Source organism: Pleurodeles waltl, chromosome 10, assembly GCF_031143425.1.
Source record: "Pleurodeles waltl isolate 20211129_DDA chromosome 10, aPleWal1.hap1.20221129, whole genome shotgun sequence".
Taxonomy (NCBI): domain Eukaryota; kingdom Metazoa; phylum Chordata; class Amphibia; order Caudata; family Salamandridae; genus Pleurodeles; species Pleurodeles waltl.
Window position 1 is genome coordinate 101,819,997 of NC_090449.1, and position 19,953 is coordinate 101,839,949.

Sequence of the window (19,953 nt, forward strand, 5' to 3'; positions counted from 1 at the left end):
GCAATACCTACTTGTAGCATTTATGAAAGAGGATAATCACCAGAAGTTCTTTGTCTGGTCACACATTTTCATGATCCGGGTTTCCCTCCCACAATCAAGAATTAGTTCACTTGATATTCTCGCCATGATCGTAATGGAGTGTGGAGTTTGTATTTTTTATTCTAAGTCCTTGCTGCCTTGATCCAGGCTCAGTTATCTAGTGGGTCGAAGCAATAAAAGTACGTTTTTAGTTTTTTGTTGCACTGGCTCAAAAGTAACTAAACACAGTACACGGAGCAATTTCTGTAGGATGCTGTTTTTTTCAGAGATGCTGTTTGCCTGTTAGAGTTCACGAGAGAGAGAGAGAGAGAGAGAGAGAGAGAGAGAGAAAATGAGTGGTTTGAACATTTGAGCCGGGGCTGCTTTTGATTCCCAGCACATCCCTGATGGTTGCAGAGATTTCTTCATTTGTAAATACCACTCAATGGTTTGGAATATAGGTATAAACTACAAAACATCATAAAGTGCAGGGCATCCTGAAGAAACCTGTTGTCCCAGCCATAATATGCAAATTTGTACCCACTGAACTTGCCCCGGGGACAGGCTGATAGGCTAACAAGTCCGTTTGAAACCTGGTTAACAGGAAGTGGTCATGCCCATTCTTAATGAGAAGAAGATAGGGTTCAGTGGTTAACACTGTCTTCAGCACTCTGTGATGACGTACACTATGCTTCATCACGAGAGACCCCTCTGTTTCCAACGCCCTTAGTTCTTTAAAAAGGGGCCTTAATCCAAGTATAGTTAGCCTTGCAGATCCCCTCTGGGGTACTAAAAAGTTCACCCCTACCTAATTTCTGAAAGAGATCCTGACATATTTAAGCCAGGGAATCTGGAAAGCATAATCAGGGGACCGACAATCCTATAGGATCCCCTTGTTAAGTTTACCACCTGGTCGAGACCAGATGTTTAAATAGAGGGCGAACGGCTGAAAGGCCAAAAGATCTGAAATATAGCCTACTCCCAACTCCTCATGCACCGAAAAGGAGGAGGTACTTTACAGATGCCTCCTTAAGAACTTATTCTTGACTATTTGCAGCTCAGTCTGATTAATGTAACCCCAGATTTCACCCCATAAGTCACTTTGGAGATACATTTTGCTCTGTAAATTAGCAAAAGAGCCCTAAACGATTGGCTACCTAATCTAGTAGCAAAACTAAAAACAGCTATGTTTGCACAAGTAAAATCCTCCTTCTTCCTGTTGCTAAGGGGGCGCCATCTTAAATCTGAGTTGAGCAACATCCCCAAAAAGAAATAAACTTGAGTCTTTGGAAGATCACAACTTAGTTGCTTTAATAGAACAAGACCCACCTACCATGACATAGGATTTAATTTCGTTGATGGATAGATCGAGCTCTTCCATTAACCTAACACAAGAATTCAACAGGGACTTGAGACCCCTTGCGCTTCTAGCCACGAGGACAGATATTTGTGGACATTCTCAAACTATTATCCTTCACCTTTCCAGCTTGGGCAAGGTTGTATTTTTACTTCACCTCGTTGCTGGTATAAGTATCATTTGCAGGAAATGAAGGTGAATCAAACATTCACGGATTTCCTAGGAGAAATGGATTTCCCAAAAACAAAAAATGTGCATTTAATGGTAAGGAGAATTCCAGGCAGTGGGAGGGAGGTCCCAATTGGCAAACCATATGACATTCCAGGAACCCCCATTGAAACTGTGCTTAGCACAGCTTTCCCCATAGATTCTTGGACGTTTTTGTGAATTGTAAAGAGAGGTACATCTACAGGGGCAAAAAGAACAAAGGTGCACAGTTCTAGATAATAGATTCTGTACAAGTGCATACAGTGAATGTTGGAGTCTATGAGTCTGCTCTTTTTAGAACAAGAGCTCTCACTCACCAATTGGTGACATGCTTCATCATCGGGGTGGACTAGACATTATTTCTAATCCTCACCCATATTTTGTTTTTAATTGTTTTTAATCATGACAAGGATCTATGTTTGATTACATTTGCTATTTCCAGACTCTTAGTCATTTTTATTCTCACACTTTACCAATCCCATATTCCAGCACACAACAACTGGCATTTTTTCATTCAAAAGATCTCCGGCAAAGAGCCCCCACTAGGGGCCCGTCAGGCATTGCAGTGCCAGCCGGACGAGGAGCAAAAGCCCGATGATGAAGCATGTCACCAATTATCTGGAACTGTGTACCTTTGGTCTTTTTGATATATGTTGGGAGTACCGTACACAGGACCAATTCTCTAAACACTCCTGTTTCATTGACCCTAACGTGTTTGTTTTTGATGAACATCTACAGTGGCACCAGTGTGTGTGTGCTCTGCAAGGCAGGCAGCCTTCTGCTGCCCCAGTGTGGGCCTAGCACAGTTACGCATCTGACCTTTGATGTTTGATCATTGTTTGTGTTGGAAATGACATGGATTGTAATATGTTATTTATTCCACATCATGAGAGAAGTACATACATTTATCAATTTCTGTCTTCTAGGAATTGTCTTCAGCCATGGGGAGCCATGGAGAGTTATGCGGAGGTTTACTTTATCAACACTGCGTGATTTTGGAATGGGCAAGAAAACTATAGAAGACAGAATTCTGGATGAGTTACAGGCCCTTATTAAACATTTCATATCTCATAAGGGTAACCCATGGGTGCTTTTATTGTTATTATATTATGTTTTTATATGACTTAATGGAGACACTCAGTGATGTTCTCTGAACCCTAGACTTTGAAATTGTGCCAGATACTTATTTCACTATGTAAAGATGGGAATAACACTGTTATGCCTATATATTATTTCAAAATAAATTTCTTCCACATCTGAGTGCTGCACATGTCAGGCTGGAAGGCTGAATCTGACCTTCAGATCACAACAAATGTTTACTCCTCTTGCTGGCTTATTACATGGAGGTGATATGTGCTTGATTTAGAAAAAGACTGCATGAAATAAGGAAAATTCTGTCTGTGGTTTATTGGAAACTTATATAGATGTGATATGTACTTGTTTTTATCAAATTATTACCTGCAAACGTAAAGACCATCTTTACATATTTGTAAAGTTATTTGACCATGATATGTCATTCTTTCATCAAAGGAATGTCTGTAACAGAAACACCTATATTGCATGCATTTGTAAAGGCTTAAGGGTAAAAATGGTACATCAAAACCTTGTTCAGAATATGACCTCTCTAGCATAAGTTTTCCATGGCTTAAACAGACATAAGGCATTTTGGTAACATCTAGAATTCCTTCTCAAATTATCATGCACAACTGATAGAGGAAGAAATGTTCTTTTGTGAATAACAAAAGCACGTCTCACTATGAAAGCTACCCGTTGAGTGATCATGCCATCTCAACATGCCGATCTACATTGAAAATTAAGATCTGGAAAGACACGTGGATCCTGGGATCTCATTAAGATTCTTCTCCTCTGAACACATGTCCATGACATGGAGGTCATTTTACTATCATAGTTATCCCTGTCTCCCTCACTCTCTGTCTATTGTGCAGGTTCTTGTTACATCACTTCCCTGATCTTTGGTCGCTGTCTATCTTGTTCACTTGAGATACTATAGCACTCAACACCACTCAGTGCCATGATTCACATTGGTTATTAATGTAGGTCATGGTCTTTCTACAGATAGCACATTGTTTGTCCTTCCTTTTTGTTCACCTGAGGATGATTAAAAATGGCTTTGCCTTCAGGCAGGACCTGATATTCGGCTAAGTGAAGAGTGCAGGTGATACCCACTGTTTTGAAGTTAGTGGATTTGCAACCCATTAGTTTAAAGAAGACACAAGGCCATACTCCTATTTGGAGACGTTGTCAAGCAGAAACTAAGCAATCAATTCCAAGGCTGGTAAGATCTAGACAAAACCTTTGTACTAACATGATTTATAGAGTGTGAACCTTTCTACAAGCGACACATTGCTGTGCGAAGAAGGTAGAATACAAGGTTGGTGGTCATAACAAGAGGAGGCACACTGGACAAGAAGATGTTAGAGGGTCATTGATTCAATAGAGTGGTCGACACTCATTTTCAGCTGCTATAAACTGTATTCTCAAACTTTCTTTCTTGACGGTAGCACATTTAGTGGTGTGTGATCTTTTCTGCCACCAGAGTCTTTCATACTGTAACTAAGTGAAACCCTCAATAAATGTGCATTGTGACAACACTTTTTACATGTCACATTTTAATTATGTCACTATTGGTATGTTATGGATCAAATCTACTTATTGATATTTTGGTTTAAAGAAAAAAGGAAAAGGATACACAGCTATATGCCTACAACCTTACAGGCCGGCAGCGTTAATAGCACTCCCTTCCCATGCAATCTGATGAGGGTTTCTTCAGAGGGTAATGTTCTAAACATTGTCCCGTATGCAGTTAAGTACAAAACAGTCAACAAGATCAACTGGTGAAAATTAAGCAACTCCTCCCTGCTGTTATGTCAAGAGTCCCCCCAAATCCCACTCCCACAAATACACAACTATTTGTCCAGTTCCCTTCACGATCCAGAAGATAGGCGGGTAGTTCTAGCAATAATGGGGGGCATCACTTGTCCTTCAACAGACACAGGGTCTTTAAGTATGCAGGGCAAGTGAGTTCATTAAATTCAGCAGACAAAATCCGTATAAAGGGTTCCCATAATTTGGAAACTTCTGCTGCTTGCTGTTCCACTGCCAGAGATAGTTTCTCCATCCCTAAAATGAACCATAATTTGTACAGCCACGATGTGTGGCTTGGAATCATATCCGTGCCCCACAGGGTTAATATCGTCTGGTGGGCAGCATTGAGGGCAAGGGCGATCTGCCGTCCTTGTAAGGATCGAAGAGGGAAGGTGAGAGGGTTGGGGAAACCAAGGATGGTGTATGTTGGGAGTCTGGTAATCTCTGTGTGGAATACTCTATCGATTTCGTCTATGATGCTACTCCAGTATCGTTTCAGCTTGGGGCAGTGCCATAGCAGGTGTATGAGTGTGCCTGTGTTTCCGCACCCCCCCCCCCCCCCCAGCAAAGTTCAATTTTAGCGGGAATCCACAAATGTATTCTCGCGGGGGAGTAGTACCAATATGTTGCAATTTTATAGACTGTTTCAGCACCTGACATATTGTGAGCTGTGTGATGTGCCCTGAAGTGAATTCCTTCCCATTCCTCTTCCGTTAGGTCCCTCCCCACCTCGGCTTCCCACCATTTTTGTGGTTTTAGGTAGTGATGTGGCGGTTGTAAGGTGTCTATAAAGCTCGAAAATCAGCCGCTTGTCATCTTTTTTAAGCATTAGCCACTTCTCGAATGCTGTGAGTGATCACGCCACTAGGGGCTTGACCGTTGGTTGGAGCATCCAGTGTCTGGTAGTATGTCATCCTATCTGCCTCTGTGAGCCTGTAAGCATCTTTTAGGCGATCAAAGGGTATAATGCCGTCCGAGTCAAATAGGATCCCCACCCTCTTGCATCCCCTGTCATGCCATTGTTGAAAGCCCTCTGCCTTCAGGCCAGGAGTGAAGTCAGGGTTAGCGCAAATTGGAGTCATAGGGAAGGGAAAGGACGTCAGACCGTGCCTGGTCGCCACTAATTCCCAGACCCGGAATGTCGTGCTAGTGATAGAGGAAGAATATAGCCCTACAGCTCTGTGTCTATGCTGCAGCCAGGGCTCTTTCCATATATGTGATCCTGCAACAGCTTGGTCTATGAAACACCAGTGTTTCTCAGTGAGCGGCCGGGTCCACTCTAGCAGGAACCGCAGCTGAGCCGCCTGATAGTATTTCAAGAGGCACAAGACCGCCAGCCCCCCTTCTGTAGTAGGAAGATACAAGGTGCAACGCGAGATGCGTGAAGGTTTCCGGTCCCATATGAATTTAAGTATCGCCGACTGTAGTGCAGCTAGGGTTTTAAGTGGCGGGGCAAGGGGGATTGCTTGAAATAAGTAGAGTATGCGCGGTAGGATTGTCATTTTTGTTGCAGTTATTCTGCCTAACCATGAGTGTTTGTGTTTACTCCATACCTCCAAGTCCTTCAATACGGCATTGGAGAGGGCAACGTAGTTCCTGTGAGCTGTTTTTGTGGTTGTATTTGCTAGGTCAATGCCAAGGTACAGGACATGCGATGACGTCCAAATGTAAGGTAGTTTTGAGCGTAATTCTGCTTCATGAGTGGGGAGGACTGACAGATTCAAAATTTGCGATTTTTGTACATTCACTTTGAAGCTCGATATGTGTCCGAATTCGTGTAAAGCGCCAGTTAGCACCAGTAGTGAAACCATAGGTTCTGACAGCGTAAGGATCACGTCATCTGCATAGAGGCTAATGAGATGGTAATCACCCCCAAATGTAATGCCCGTTACAAGTGGATTGGCCCGTAGTCTCTGTGCTAGGGGCTCTATGTAAAGAGCAAATAGAATCGGGGAGAGTAGGCAGCCCTGTCTCGTTCCTCGCCGAATCAGGAATGGCGAAGACAATGTGCCATTGACTCCGACAGCCATCTTTAAATACGCATTTTATCCAATTCAGGAGTGCTGGTCCAACACCGAAGTGCTCCAACACCTGGAAGAGGTAGGGCCAGTGCACCCTGTCAAATGCCTTCTCCGCATCAATAGTGAGGAGTAGTGCCTCTCTGGCGACCTATGTGTTTTGTCTATAAGGTGTAAGAGTCGCTTCGTGTTGTCCCCGCATTGTCGGTGAGGTAGACAACCCCCTGGTCCGGGTGCACTAACCCGGGAATATAGGGGTTGAGGCGTTGCGCCAAGATGCCAGTGAACAGCTTGGCATCTATGTTTAGAAGGGAAATGGGCCGGTATGAGCCACACTCCTCCAGATCCTTTCCTGGCTTACAAATTACAGTGATAGTCGCATCTAGCATACCGGGAGTGAGGGCATTGGTCTCAGAGAAGAATTAAAGAGTCTAGTGAGTGTTGGGGCCAGTTCAGGGCAGAACATTTTGTAAAAAAGGGGGGTGTAGCCATCCGGGCCTGGCGACTGCCCTGTCTTAAGACAGGAAATGGCTGAGATCACTTCCTCTATCTGGATTGGTTTGTCGAGAATAGTTGCGTCTCTCTGTGAGAGTGGAGTGAATGTGCAATTAGTGAGGTATGTGGAGGGATCTAGGGTGATGGTGGTTTCTGCTGTGTATAGCGCTCAGTAAGATTCGGATAACACCTCTGCGATTTGCGAGTCTGTTCGCTCCTCTCCCAGAGAGGAGGAGCGTACCATCTTGATGGTGTTGGCATGGAGTTGTACCCTTAGTTTGTGGGCAAGAATATTCTCACAGCAGTTGCCCCCAATATAATATTTTTGTTTGATCCGCGCAATTACATATTCGGCTCAATCCCAATCTATTAGTTTCAGTTGAAGGTGAGCTTTCTCCATTTCCCTCCAGACTCTTGGGGCTCCCGTGCGTTTGTGGGAGCGTTCCAGTGCAGCTATCTTCTGCTCTAACAACGCCCTCTGTTCTTTCCGGGCTTTGTTTTCCATTGCAGAGAGAGAAATCACCTCTCCGCATACCACTGCTTTAAGAGCTTCCCAAAGTTAAAGAGGTGTACCCATCATCGTTTCGGCTAAAGTAATCTGTGATCGTGTGTCTCAACGCATCTACCACACTCTGCGTCTGTAGGATCGTGTCCTGGAATCTCCATACGGGGCCCGAGTGCGAAGGCTATCAATTTGGGCCGTTAAAGTTATAGGGGCATGATCTGCCAAAGCACGGGGCTCTATTGTAGTCTCCTAAACATGGGCTCGGAACTCAGAAGAGGCTAGGAAGTAGGTTATGCGTGTATAGGTTTTTGTGGCTGCAGAGTAAAAAGTATAATCTAGGAGGTTCGGATGTGCCTTCCTCCATACATCCTCTAAGTCACAGTCTGCGAGCCAATGAAGTCCTGCTGGGGAAAGAGCGCCCATCTGCCAATGTCGGTGCCCTGACTGGTCTAGCTTGTTGTCCATATCGAGGTTGAAGTCACCTCCCACAAGTATTGCTGTGTCAGGGGTAGTCAACGTTGGAGAGAGTGCCTGGGTCATGAATGCCTCTTGCTGTGCGTTAGGTGCATACATTTTAGCTATTGTGAAATGGAATTATGCTATCCGCACCCTGTAGGCTAAATATCTACCTTTTATCTCATGAACCTTGGTGAGGAATTCCCCCGGGAATGTTTTAGAAACCAAGATCGTCACCCCTCCGTGTTTTGTTGAAGATGAGGACCAGTATTGTTGAGGAAACCATTTGGAGCGCATTCAATAGGTGTCTTTGGACAGCAAATGTATGAGTGCGAGGTGGAACGCAATGGCATCTGTGTGTTGTGAGTAGCCAGGATTCGGGAGTAACCCTGTATTGTATGCCTATGTAGGAGTCTGCAGGCAAGTGTGCCTTATGGCATCTCATGCGGGAGGAGCATACTATTATTAACAAAGTGGCACAACAGGTGCTCATCTTACAATAACCAAGTCCTCTATATGAGGTCCAGAAGAAATGGGGCTTCGAACAAAGCTCAGGGGTGTCTCGTAAGGTCTGAGTACATCGTCCAGTAGCCCCACCGCCCAGGCCCCTGTCAGTGCCCGTCATATCAGGGCTCTTGGAGCGGCCCAAGGATCCCTCCCGCCGGCAGCAGGCGATGACTATGTATTGGCGCTGGCAGCAATACTATTCAGAACAGATTGTCTCTTTAGTGCTGTCTCTGCAGACGATGGTCATGGGGGTCTTCGTCTCTGTTCCTTTCGCCTCCATCCTATGCAGCTCTCTGGGGGCTCCCCACCCGGACCCCTCGCCCAATATTGTCCTCCTCCATGTTTAGGATCTGTCGGCCTCATGAATTGATTTCACTTGTCGTGTCTGGTCGCCCCAGCGGAATATGAGTCTGAAGGTGTGACCCCAGCTGTAGGGTGTGGAGTTAGACCGGTGGTAGTCCATGATGGGCTTAAACTTCCTGCACCTCTGTAGTGTAAGCAGAGAGAGGTCCTGGTATAGCAGCAAGGTGTGACCCCTAAATTGGATCTGGGGTTGATTCCGCGCTTTTTTGAGAATGTCTTCTTTGGTCATGAAGTTGTGGATGTCTTCTTTGGTCATGAAGTTGTGGATACAAGCTAGAATGTCTGGAGGACGCAGCCCAGTCCCCCCCGGTCGGCCTGTTCTGTGGACCCAGTCCAGCAAGATCTCTTGTTTACTCTCTGGACCCAGAAGCGAGCGGAACAGGTCTGTAGCGTACTCTCTGATATCGTACCCTTCAGCCCCATTAGGGGCCCCTCTAATTTGTATGTTGTGGCGGCAGGAGCAATTTTTCCAGGTCCTCAGTCGCGATCTGCAGTTGCTCCTGCCATTCTCACAAGCGAAGGATCTCTTGTTGCATTTGTTCGACGACTTCTCCTCTCAATATCTCATTGTCTTCTATACCTGACACTTTCTCCCCCAATGAGGAGAGATCTGCACGCAACTCGCGCATGTCCTGAGAGAGATCCTTCTGCAGATCCTGGAGATCCATCTGCAGGGAGTTGAATTGGGAGGTAAGGAATCCTCTTGTAACTGGTGCTTTTTCATCGTCCTCTGCATCTCCTTTGTCTGTGATCAACTGTGACTGTGTGGGAGCATCGGTATGTTTGCTCTGTGCTAGTGTGGATCTGGTCATTATCTCCCAGACCGACTGATCGTTCTTAGATTTGGAGGAGGCCATTTCCCACTTCTGCTTGCAGGGGAGCCTTGCGCGAACCCTCGGGGGGGAGCCAACCCCCCTCCGCCACGCCCCAAAAGCTGGTCATCTCCGCGGGCCGATCGCTACCGCCGATTAACTGCCTTATGTCGTGCTGTGATCCGGTTCACCCCGCTCTCGGGCGAAAAGTATGCTGAGAAGGGGCGGTGATTCCTGGTCAGGGACTCTTATGTCTCAGGGGGCCGGGGGCCGGACTTCGCGCTGTGGTCATCAGACCCAGCATCCACGCGGCTACCTTTGCAGCCCGGTCCGTGCCGTCGAGCAAGCGTTCCAGCCCAGGCCCCGCTCCCCTCACTCTAGCCCCACGGGGTGTGTGTCCTACCGTTCCTCCACCTGGGCACCCTATGCCACTTCCTCTCATCGGTTCTCCACCCGGGCACTTGCGGGCACAGGACCAGGCCCTCGCTGACCAGCGTGGCCCGCGCATCACGGGCCTCCTAAGCGGCCCAGCTGGGATCAGGCCCTCTGCCGGCCCCGCCGCAGAGCCGGGCCGCTCCCCCCAGTGTTCTCCACTGCAGCCGTACTCTTAGGCAGATGGGGGCTGCCGAGGTGGAGGTCTCCGGGCTGCTATGCCTTGTTTTCGGGCCCAGGCGGCAGAGCACTCACAGACGTGTCCGATCACGCCGCCATCTTGGCCACGCCCCCCTATTGGTATGTTATAATAGAAGATAGTTATGTTACAAAATATATGTTTGATATTTTATAATTTTACACATTAAAAAAAAACTTTTCAATCAATTCTGTTAGCTCCCATGATTCTACTACTTGACCTATGTCTTGGTAAGTCGCAAAACAGCTAGAAATGACATGATTGTAAATATCTGCATTATTGATTTCCCTTATTCAAAGAGAGCCTCCATGGACCTTTACAAAGTGGCAATTCCAATGGAAAAAAACATAGCCCTACTTGTGAAACTGGCTGAGAGACATAAGGATTTCGGGATTAAAAATGCCTAAAGTTGTATTTATTGTTTGAAATGTAGGAAAACCCTTTGATTCCAAGATTATAATGACCAGCGCTGTATCCAACGTCATCTGCTCCATAATATTTGGAAAGAGGTTCCAGTATGAAGATCCTACATTTCTGACTTTGATCCATCTCCTGGCTGAAAATGTCAAACTCGCAGGTTCTCCCCAGGTGCAGGTAATTATCAGACTCATTATACAATTTAGGGTTTTATTTCCAGTTTGTTGTATGGTAATATGTTAACGATGTTGTTGCATTGTTAATTCAATCATTGTATTGATTTTCATGAACAATTGCGGTTATTTTCAAAGGCACACATTCCCTGGAAAAGAAGTGTATTTGGAAATGAATGTATCTTAGAGATATCTTACGTTTTATTCGATTGCTCTCTTCTGTCCACCACTGTATCATTGTACAGTTACTTGTCTTCATATCCTGGGCTCAATCTCATATAGAGCAATATATCTAGTTCCTCAATTGTTTTAAAACATAGCCTGCTTTGCTTTCGCTCATTCACTGACTTCAGTGCTTCCAGAATTGACCTTCTTCACCTAATACAAACTTATCAACAGTATTCCACAGACATCTGTACTCAATGAGACACTTGCACAAAAGAAGATTGAACATTTGCACCTACAGGTCTGCATACTTCTATGGGACAAAGTGTAGGACTTTCTGCAAGTCACAAAATGTTTCAGATGACTCCAGAAAAGTTGTGCTAGTGCCACCTTTCCAGGTGTTCCTCAAGGAACATTTTGTGAGTTCCCTGGCTACGTGTGTGGATTGGCATTTCTGCTGGCATTTTTTTATATAGTATGCAACTAACTGTGGCTGCTGAGATGTGATTGCTTTTGTGCAGTGGCATAATTGTTTTCACTTCAAGGAAAATATTTTTCCCTCGTAGAGGTTCCTAATCTTAGAACCCGGCAAACTTGAGAGTTTTTCCCTTCCCACTGTGAAGACCCAACTCTTCACTAGTATAGCATTATATTCCACTGCATAGCCCCACAGTGGTTGGTAAAGGCCTTATCCTTGACTTAAAGACCTGAGCCACAGGTGAGAGTGGGTAACAAGGGAAGGAGTCTTAAACTACTGGTACAGCCAAGGCAAAAGGCCTATAATACTGTTTAGACCATTCATCATACTGAGAATAGAATGTTAAGTCATACACGTTGAAATGGAAAGACACGCATTGGAAGGGTGAAGCAGAATTTCTATGCCAGGTATTATTATTTTTCTTAGATCTATTTTTTAATGGAGTTTCCAAGATTTCAGTGCTCCAATCAGCATTAATCCTCCCATACTTTCTACTTCACATACACCTACTCCTATTAACATTCTGTGTTCTTACCAATCCAACATATACGGAAAATGATGAAACTCAAGTTCACATACACTAGTTATACCAAATGCAATCAAAAGTGTTATGTCAAAGGCAATACTCCTTTGCATAGCACAGACGTGACAACTAAAAAAAGACTCCTTGTAGGTTGCTATTTACTACCCAGTGACTAGGCAGTAGAAAGAGGCTGATGAATGCTGGGTTGCAAATCTATAGGTATACTCAGCAGAAGAAAAAATGTAGTATTAACATTGTCTTTGTCACCGGTGGGTAGACACCTTCAGTACTTTTTTCAGGTTTGAGTTGTGAATTTGTAAGGCTGACATGGGCTTTGAATTTATTTGAGCTGAAATGTGATGTAGAACCCCAGTGATTTCATTTGTCTGAATAAGTGAGTATTGGGGAAAAGCCAACTAGGACACAGAGAATATACAACCTAAAATATGGGTTCCTGAAGAATCTTCAGGGAAGCTATGTGTTATTGTAGAGTTTCTGCCAGATGGGGATGTTCTAGGACAATAGGTGCTATCAGTAAATCATGTTCTTAGTTGTGTGTCATCAGAGTATATGTCAAAATATATTCTACTGCGAAATCTTGCTACCAAAATAGTGTGGCCAAAATATTGTAGACCAAAATATTGAAGGGAGGTGCATATAGTCAAGTATGTATTTACTGCTTTTAACTCCACATCTGTGTACCTGGAAGATATCTATTGTTAGGGTACATTTATGTGGAGTGGGTTTTTGATGTTGTGGTAAATGTACCTCAGTTGTAGATGAATGAGACAGAGTAAAAGAGTGGCGACGAGAGAAGAGAAGAAGAAGGTGATAGGGATGAAACATAGGGAGTACCAGGGGAAGGGGAGGTTGGGTGGGAGATTGGGGAGAGGAGGGTGAGGGTGGGAGAATGAGTGAGTGAATGCGTGAATGACTGAGTGACCAGATGATCGTGGCTACATAGACAAGTGAGACATAAAATTGTCTAGTTTGCACTAGAGTTTACCATCCTTCATTGGTGTTGTCTTCAAGTATACGTTTAGTGAGTTACAGGCAGATCTGGTGAATTGGATCCATTCCCACCATGTGTGGAGGGGATAGTTTGGATGAGTCTTTCCATTCTTTAAGAATAACTTTAAGGCCAGTTGTGACTAGAATGTACCATAGGACACGGTCCTCTTTGTTTTTTTAAAGATATATTTATTTGCCCTTTAAAGAGATTTAACAGTCAATATTACATTTCGCTTTGGTATACCTATACCGTAGTGAGCCCTTACAACAGTTTGCTTTATCAGTTTTGAACACATATGATATTTTGCTCCTATCAAACATATATGTATCTCAATGTCAGTCTATAGCTATTTTATTCAACAGTGATATTTAAGACCTCCATAAGTGGTCGGATTTGTTTAGCTGCTTGTCCTCAGGTGGGAGCTATCAGCCATCTAGAGCATAACCATGCCATGTCAAAACATATGTTGAATTATTGTCTGCAGTACTAAGTTACAACTCTACAAACTAAATAACCATGTCTCTGTAACTTGTGATCTCTAGGGTCTCTATGCTCATACATTAACAACAACTCATCAACAGTCATCGCTAAGTTGGCAGTTGCAGGCTCCAAGACGTGAGCACGGGTGCCGTCTGGGAGGTAACCACCAGCTACAGGGGCAGATCTCTACTCGGCTCCCACTTCAGTTCTGGCCTCTATATGATCATCGTCAGTGAGATCAATAGACTCCCATTGTCTGCTACTTGAGCCCAGAGGTGGGCTATAGGCCGACGTCTGAGCCCCTCATGTGACTTCTCGTATCCATGTAGGTAGGCGGGGCCCCTCAGGGGCTTTCCAGGACATCACTATCCTGTGCCATGCTAGTGCCAAAGCCAGATCTATAAATCTGTTCCCTGCCTTTTTAGGCAAGCAAGCAGACTTCCAAAGTGATGGGTAGGGACCCATCCAGGGTTAGGTTAAGGCGTGCAATAACTGCAGCCCAGTAGGCTGTTAGAGTGGTACATCCCCAAACCATATGACCAAAATCAGCATCTAGGGCTCGGCATCTAGGGCAGGCCTGGGGTTCCCCTCCATAAATGGTCTGAAGTCTATGGGGGGTGAGATACGTCCTGTGTATGAGTTTGAACTGAATCAGTTGTATTCCGAGGGACATGGGATACATAAGCAATCACCTGTTCCCACTCGATCTCCGTCAGCTCCCTACCCAAGTCCGCTTCCCAATGAGCCTTCAGGGAATGTAGTGGCCCACCCATCATTCCATTCAGCGCCTTGTATAACCATGCCACTAAGTGAGATCCTCCACCCACCTCAAGCATTGTCTGAAGTGCAGAATGGGTGGAGGGCTCCTCTGTTCCCTCCCCCCACAGGTCCCGTATCGCACGAGTCATTGCTTCATATCTCAAAAACAGCCCTGTGGGAGGTCAGTCCGCTCCAAGAGATCTGCAAAAGATGACAATATGCCCTGCTTATAATAGTCACCCACGGAGGTAAACCCCACCTCAATCCAGGGGAACATTTGTCTCTGCGTAAAGCAGCAGGGCGTTCAACTAGGGGGAGCCCCACTAAGGAGATCTCAGGGACATTGGGGGTCGGGACCCCAGTTTGCCTAAGTGGTCTACGCCAGGCGACGAGAGCCACACCCCAGCCCGTGGAGACTTGAGTCTTGGCTGAAACAATCCGACCAGCAACGTGTCTGCGTACTGTCCGGCACCGCCCCAGTCCAGTTCCTTCAGCCCATAGTTGTTCAGCCACCACACCAACCATTGTAGCTGCGCAGCTATGTAATAGAGGTCAAAATCCAGGACTTCCAATCCTCCCGCCACCGGGGGAAGGCGGAGAGTAGCCAGCGCAACCCTGTGGCGCACACCGTTTCATATTAATTCCCTGAGAAGTGTATCTAAAGGACCTGAACCAATTCACCGGGATAGTTACTGGTAGGCTAACAAAGATATGTAGGTGTCTCGGGAGCATAATCAGCTTAGACAATGAAACTCATCCCATAAAAGGCAGATTAAGGGAGCGCCAAAAACCTATGCAGGCCCGGAGGGACCTGAGAACTTTACCCAAGTTACCATCCCTAATATCCACCTTGTCGCACAGTTTCCTCGTCGCTCCTCAGGTTGGGGCCTCCCAAGGCTCTCCAACGTACGATTCTGCACACACCACTGATGTCTACGCAATCGGGTGGGCAACCAGGTCCAGGGAGCGCACCCTTGACCGCCTTCGGGGTTAGTCGCAGATCCAGCAGTCTTCTGCCAACTCCGCACTAGCCGCCCCTCACCCACTCCTCCAGGCCTCCTCTGCGCCGGGACGGTGCGCTTCCCTTCTCACCGGACTCCTCAAGCGTCTCTCCGGCACTCATGCCGGAGAACGGTTTCCCGACGGGGATAACCATGCCACGCTGAATCAGGGGATCCCCCGGCACTGCGCCATTCCTCTTCGCCAGGTCCTGGACACCTCCGGCCTCGTATGCCCAAACACCTGCCATCCTCCGCTTCGTCACCGCACCTTCCCATCCTCAGGCGATGGCTCTAGTCTCCGAAGCGCCGATCGCCGTCTGAGGTTACTACGGGTAGATGGACATTCCGGTAAGACCTTTGGAGTGTTGTTAGAGTCTGATAATAGAGTTTCCCAGTAGTCTTGTTTTGGCTTACGTAGTGAAGTTTTTGTGGGGGATAGGAGGGAGTACAGTTTGGAAGCTAGGTGACCCCCCCTTGCTAAATTTTTCTAATGTGTTAGGTAGGTCGGGGGAGGGTAGGAGGTTTATCTTTGGCTATACGTGATTTTATTTTAAGGAAATTGTAGAATTCCAGGTCTTTGATGTCAAATTTGTCTTTAATGTGAGAGAACAGTATGGGTTCTGAGGGTGTGCTGATATCTCTCTTCAGGAGAATATCTTTATCTGTCCATTTCTCTATATACATTGGTCTTCCTTCTAGTTTTAAGTTTTCATTGTGCCATAGCGAGTCTAGACAAGAGTATTTAATTTTGGTGGGTAGTTTGCTGTCAATTATTCGGAGTGTCTGTGCTATGCTGGTTAAAATGTTTATAGAGTGGTGTGTTAATTTTTTTGATGGTTAGAAATGAAGTGAGGGATAAAGGTTTAACAAAGGTGAATTCAATAGTGAGCCATGAGGGTGAGTGGTTGGTGGTGGTTAGGAGCCAGTGTCTCCCCTGTTTCACTAGGAAAGCATGTTGATATCTCCGATAGTCAGGTAAGTTTAGGCCGCCAAGTTTTTAGGAAGTCTGTTTCTTTAGGGCAATTCTGGGCTTTTCAGACTTCCAGAGGAATTTAGTAAGTAACGTGTTTATTATAGTAAAAAAAGGTTTCTGAGAGTTAAATGGGGGACACTCTGATTAAAAAGTTAATGAGGGGCGTAATCATCATTTTGATAGATTCTATTCCACCCCATCAAGTAATGAACCTGGCTGACCATTTGTCTAAGCTATCTTTGATGTTATCTAGCGTCTTTCTCGTTGAGATCGATGGAGTCTTTAAGGTTATGGGTGAACCATATACCCATGTTTTTTATTTTATCTGGAGCCCATTTGATGTGTGAGTTGCAGTACATATTGAGAGTAAGAACCTCTATCTTTTCCTTGTTGGAGCAGCAGCGTGACATCTTAGAGTAGTTGTTGATGGTGGATATGATGTGCGGCAAGGCTGAGTCTGCCTGGGTGGTAAAAAGGAGAATGTAATCCACGTAGGCGGCTAGTTTTGTGGGCCTGATGAGAAAGGGATACCGGGGATGAATGGAATTTCTCTGATCAATGTAGGTATAGGTTCTAGCATTAATAGAAATAGTAGGGGAGAGAGAGGGCATTTTTTCTGGTTCCTTGTTGGAGGTAAAAGGGATTAGACAACTTTCTGTTGATGTTTATTCTAGCTTTTGGTTCTTTGAATGAGCATGGATCATTTGTGAAAGAGCAGGGCCAAAGTTGAAGGAGGTTAGTGAGGCTTGGAGAAGGTCCACGTTACCTTATCAAAGGCCTTCTCTGCATCTAATGTCATCACGCAGGTCGGTTGGTGCACGAGTTTGCCTATTTCAATTGCATGACTAAATAGTCTGATATTATCCATGCTGAATCTCCCTTTGATAAATCCTGATTGAGAGGGATGTATTATGTTTTTGATAATGGGCTGTATTCTGAGGGCTAGGATCTTTGCATTTATTTTGCAGTCTGTGTTTATGAGGGATATGGGTTAGTAGTTCTTGGGATTGGATGGGTCTTTCCCTTCTTTGGGTATAACAATTATGGTTGGTTCCATGGTGGAGCCCTCAGCAGAGCCATTCAAGGAAAAGTTGGCAAATAAGTCTTTTAAGGGAGTGATTAGGGAGGTAACCCAGGTTTGATAGAATGACGCTGGGAAGCTGTCTGGGCCCGGAGCCTTCCTGGCTTTCATTGTTTTGATCACGTTTGTGATTTCTTTGTGAGAAATTGGTTGTTCTAGTGATTCTTTTGTTGATTCATCTATCTTAGTTACATTAATTTTTTTGAGGTAGTTTAAACATATGTCATAAGATGTGTTATTACTTTTGGGGTAACAGTTATGGTCATGTTTTTCAAAGGTATTTAGGATGTCCTTCTCGTTTGTCGATGTGATGCCATGTTTGCTGGTTATAGAGGTTATTCTTGTCTTCTGACATGTCTGTTTTAAATAAGACACAAGTATTTTGCCAGCTTTATTACATCCACAGAAACTGATGCCTTTGTATTTTTGAACTATTAGGTGAGCTTTGTTATTCAGAATCTTGTTGTATTCATACTTGAGTTTAATTTGATTGTTTAATTGAGTTTTGTCTTTGGTGCGTTGGAGATCTTTCTCTAATGCTCTTATTTTTAGTTCTAGTAGGTCTAAGGTTTTGTTGTCTAGCTTGTTTTTCTTTGATATAGGTTTAATCATGTGCTCACGCTTAGCGCATATCAGGGCGTCCCAGATGATTTGTGCATTTGGACCAGATGACCTATTGAGTTCTATGTATTCATCAGTCTCTCTTTTGATTATTTCACTGAAGGAGGGTTCCTCCATGAGGAGGTCATTCATTCTCTATCTTTTTGTTCCTGATGTATTGCAAGAGGTATCATAGAGTAATGAAATACAGGCAGGTATGAGACTAGGATTGCTTCAATGGTTGGGGAAGATGTGGCTGGGACGTGAGTTTCGTCAATTAAGATATAATCAGTGCGAGAGATTGTAATGTGCGGATGGGAGAAAAATAAGTAATCTTTCCCTGTGGGATTCAATAGTCTTCATATGACTTTAAGTTTAAGAGAACTGCACGTTTAGCATTTGCTTCTGGGATTTGTTGAGTTTAAATTGACATGCAGAATTCATGTCAAGGGTGGCAACCCAGGGTAAATTGAAATCTCCTAGAATCATTCTGCAGTTGGGAGGTAAAGCTGAGAATTTTTTATTGAGATTAATAAAAAAAGAAGGGTTGTTGTTATTAGGGGCATTGATGTGCATGACTATAATTTCAGTGTTGTCCCTCTTTAATTTAGTGAGAAGCAATCTGCCTTCGGTGTCTGCTTCTGAGGACAGCATAGTGAGGCCAGAGGCTTTCAAGATAAGAGTGATCAGCCCATTTATTTTGTTTGTTGCTGGTGCACGTGATAAGTCACCAACCCATGCTTTTTTAGGAGGATTGCCTCTTTCATGGCCACTTTGATTTCTTGAAGGAGAATGAGGACACCCTTAAGTTTATGTGTATAGTTGGGTATTTTCTGTCATTTGGTTGGGTGATTTAGACCCCTAACATTAAGGGAGAGTATTTTTATGCTCTGCATTTTTGTGGGAGGTGAGTCTGATGGTGGTTGTAACCAGCTTAATGTCAGTTATTGTTTGCCAGTGAGGTGGGGGTAGGAGGGGTGTGTGCGGGTGGGTTTGAAGGAATCGCATGGGTGAGGTGAAATGGAATGGGTGAGAGAGGAAGGGAGGAGGAAAAGTAGATAGTAGAATGGGACAGTAATACAGAAGGAAAGATATGAAAGATAAAAATAAAATGGAAAAGAAAGTAATAGTAGGGCGATTTGGTGATGAGAATCTAGATATCACAGAGTGGTATCCGACAAAATCTAAGTGAAGGTGGAGGCCACAAGTGGTCAAGCCTAGCTCCGGAGTGCAGCCTTGCTGCTCCCTGTATAGAATGTGGTGTATATTAAGAGTCACAGCAGTGTCTAAATATAGTGTGTTTACCTACATTGTACGATGGCTGGAGTATCTGGCGTTGTTTCCCTAGTGGTGCCTAGTGAGTTAGTTACCATTTAGTGGAAGTGGATATTAATATGTGTATCTGTTGTTTATATTAATACATTTGCAGGTATAGCAGTTGTCATATATATATAGAATGTATAATATTTCTAGTGAATGACGTGGCTATTTGTGGGATGGGTGTTAGTTGGTGACACGTATCATAAGTTCTGTTGAGGTCAGTTTTTATGTCAACAGTTAGGATTGTGAAAATGGTACCCTATCTATTTCATAACTATGGAGCACGATGTACAGTTTGCAGTAAATTCTCCACTTACTGTCATTATAGTGCTAACATAATATCAACATAGTGTCAATGTAGAGCCATAAGAGTTTCAACAAGTTATCAGTTAAGAGTCTACCTAGAACCAACATATTATCATCCTAGTACCAGCATAATGTTCACATAATGCCAGCATATTCTCAACATAGATTCAACACATATCGAAGTGAGTCAGTCGAGTGACCACAGGTTACTGTAGGTAGTGCAGGAAAATGTTAGTGATTTTTGTCTTGTCCAACCTGTGGGTCAAAACGTAGTTTTGATAACAAATGGGCAAGAGCTAAGTAACCATTGGATGGCGCTAGATTTGTATGATATTATTATCAATGTGAGGCTGGTATCAATATTAATTAATGCCAATATGAGATTCAATAAATCTAAATTATGTTGTTAA

The 19,953-nt window shown here is 44.4% G+C and overlaps 1 protein-coding gene across 1 annotated transcript in view; it reads left to right on the forward strand.

Annotated features, from left to right (window-relative positions):
* Positions 1-19,953, forward strand: part of LOC138261159 (cytochrome P450 2K6-like) — a 102,717-nt gene that overhangs the window by 52,188 nt on the left and 30,576 nt on the right. The window contains exons 3-4 of the mRNA XM_069209860.1: positions 2,509-2,658; positions 10,689-10,849. Of these exons, the coding sequence (XP_069065961.1) occupies positions 2,509-2,658; positions 10,689-10,849 (311 nt within the window). The remainder of the gene's footprint in view (positions 1-2,508; positions 2,659-10,688; positions 10,850-19,953) is intronic.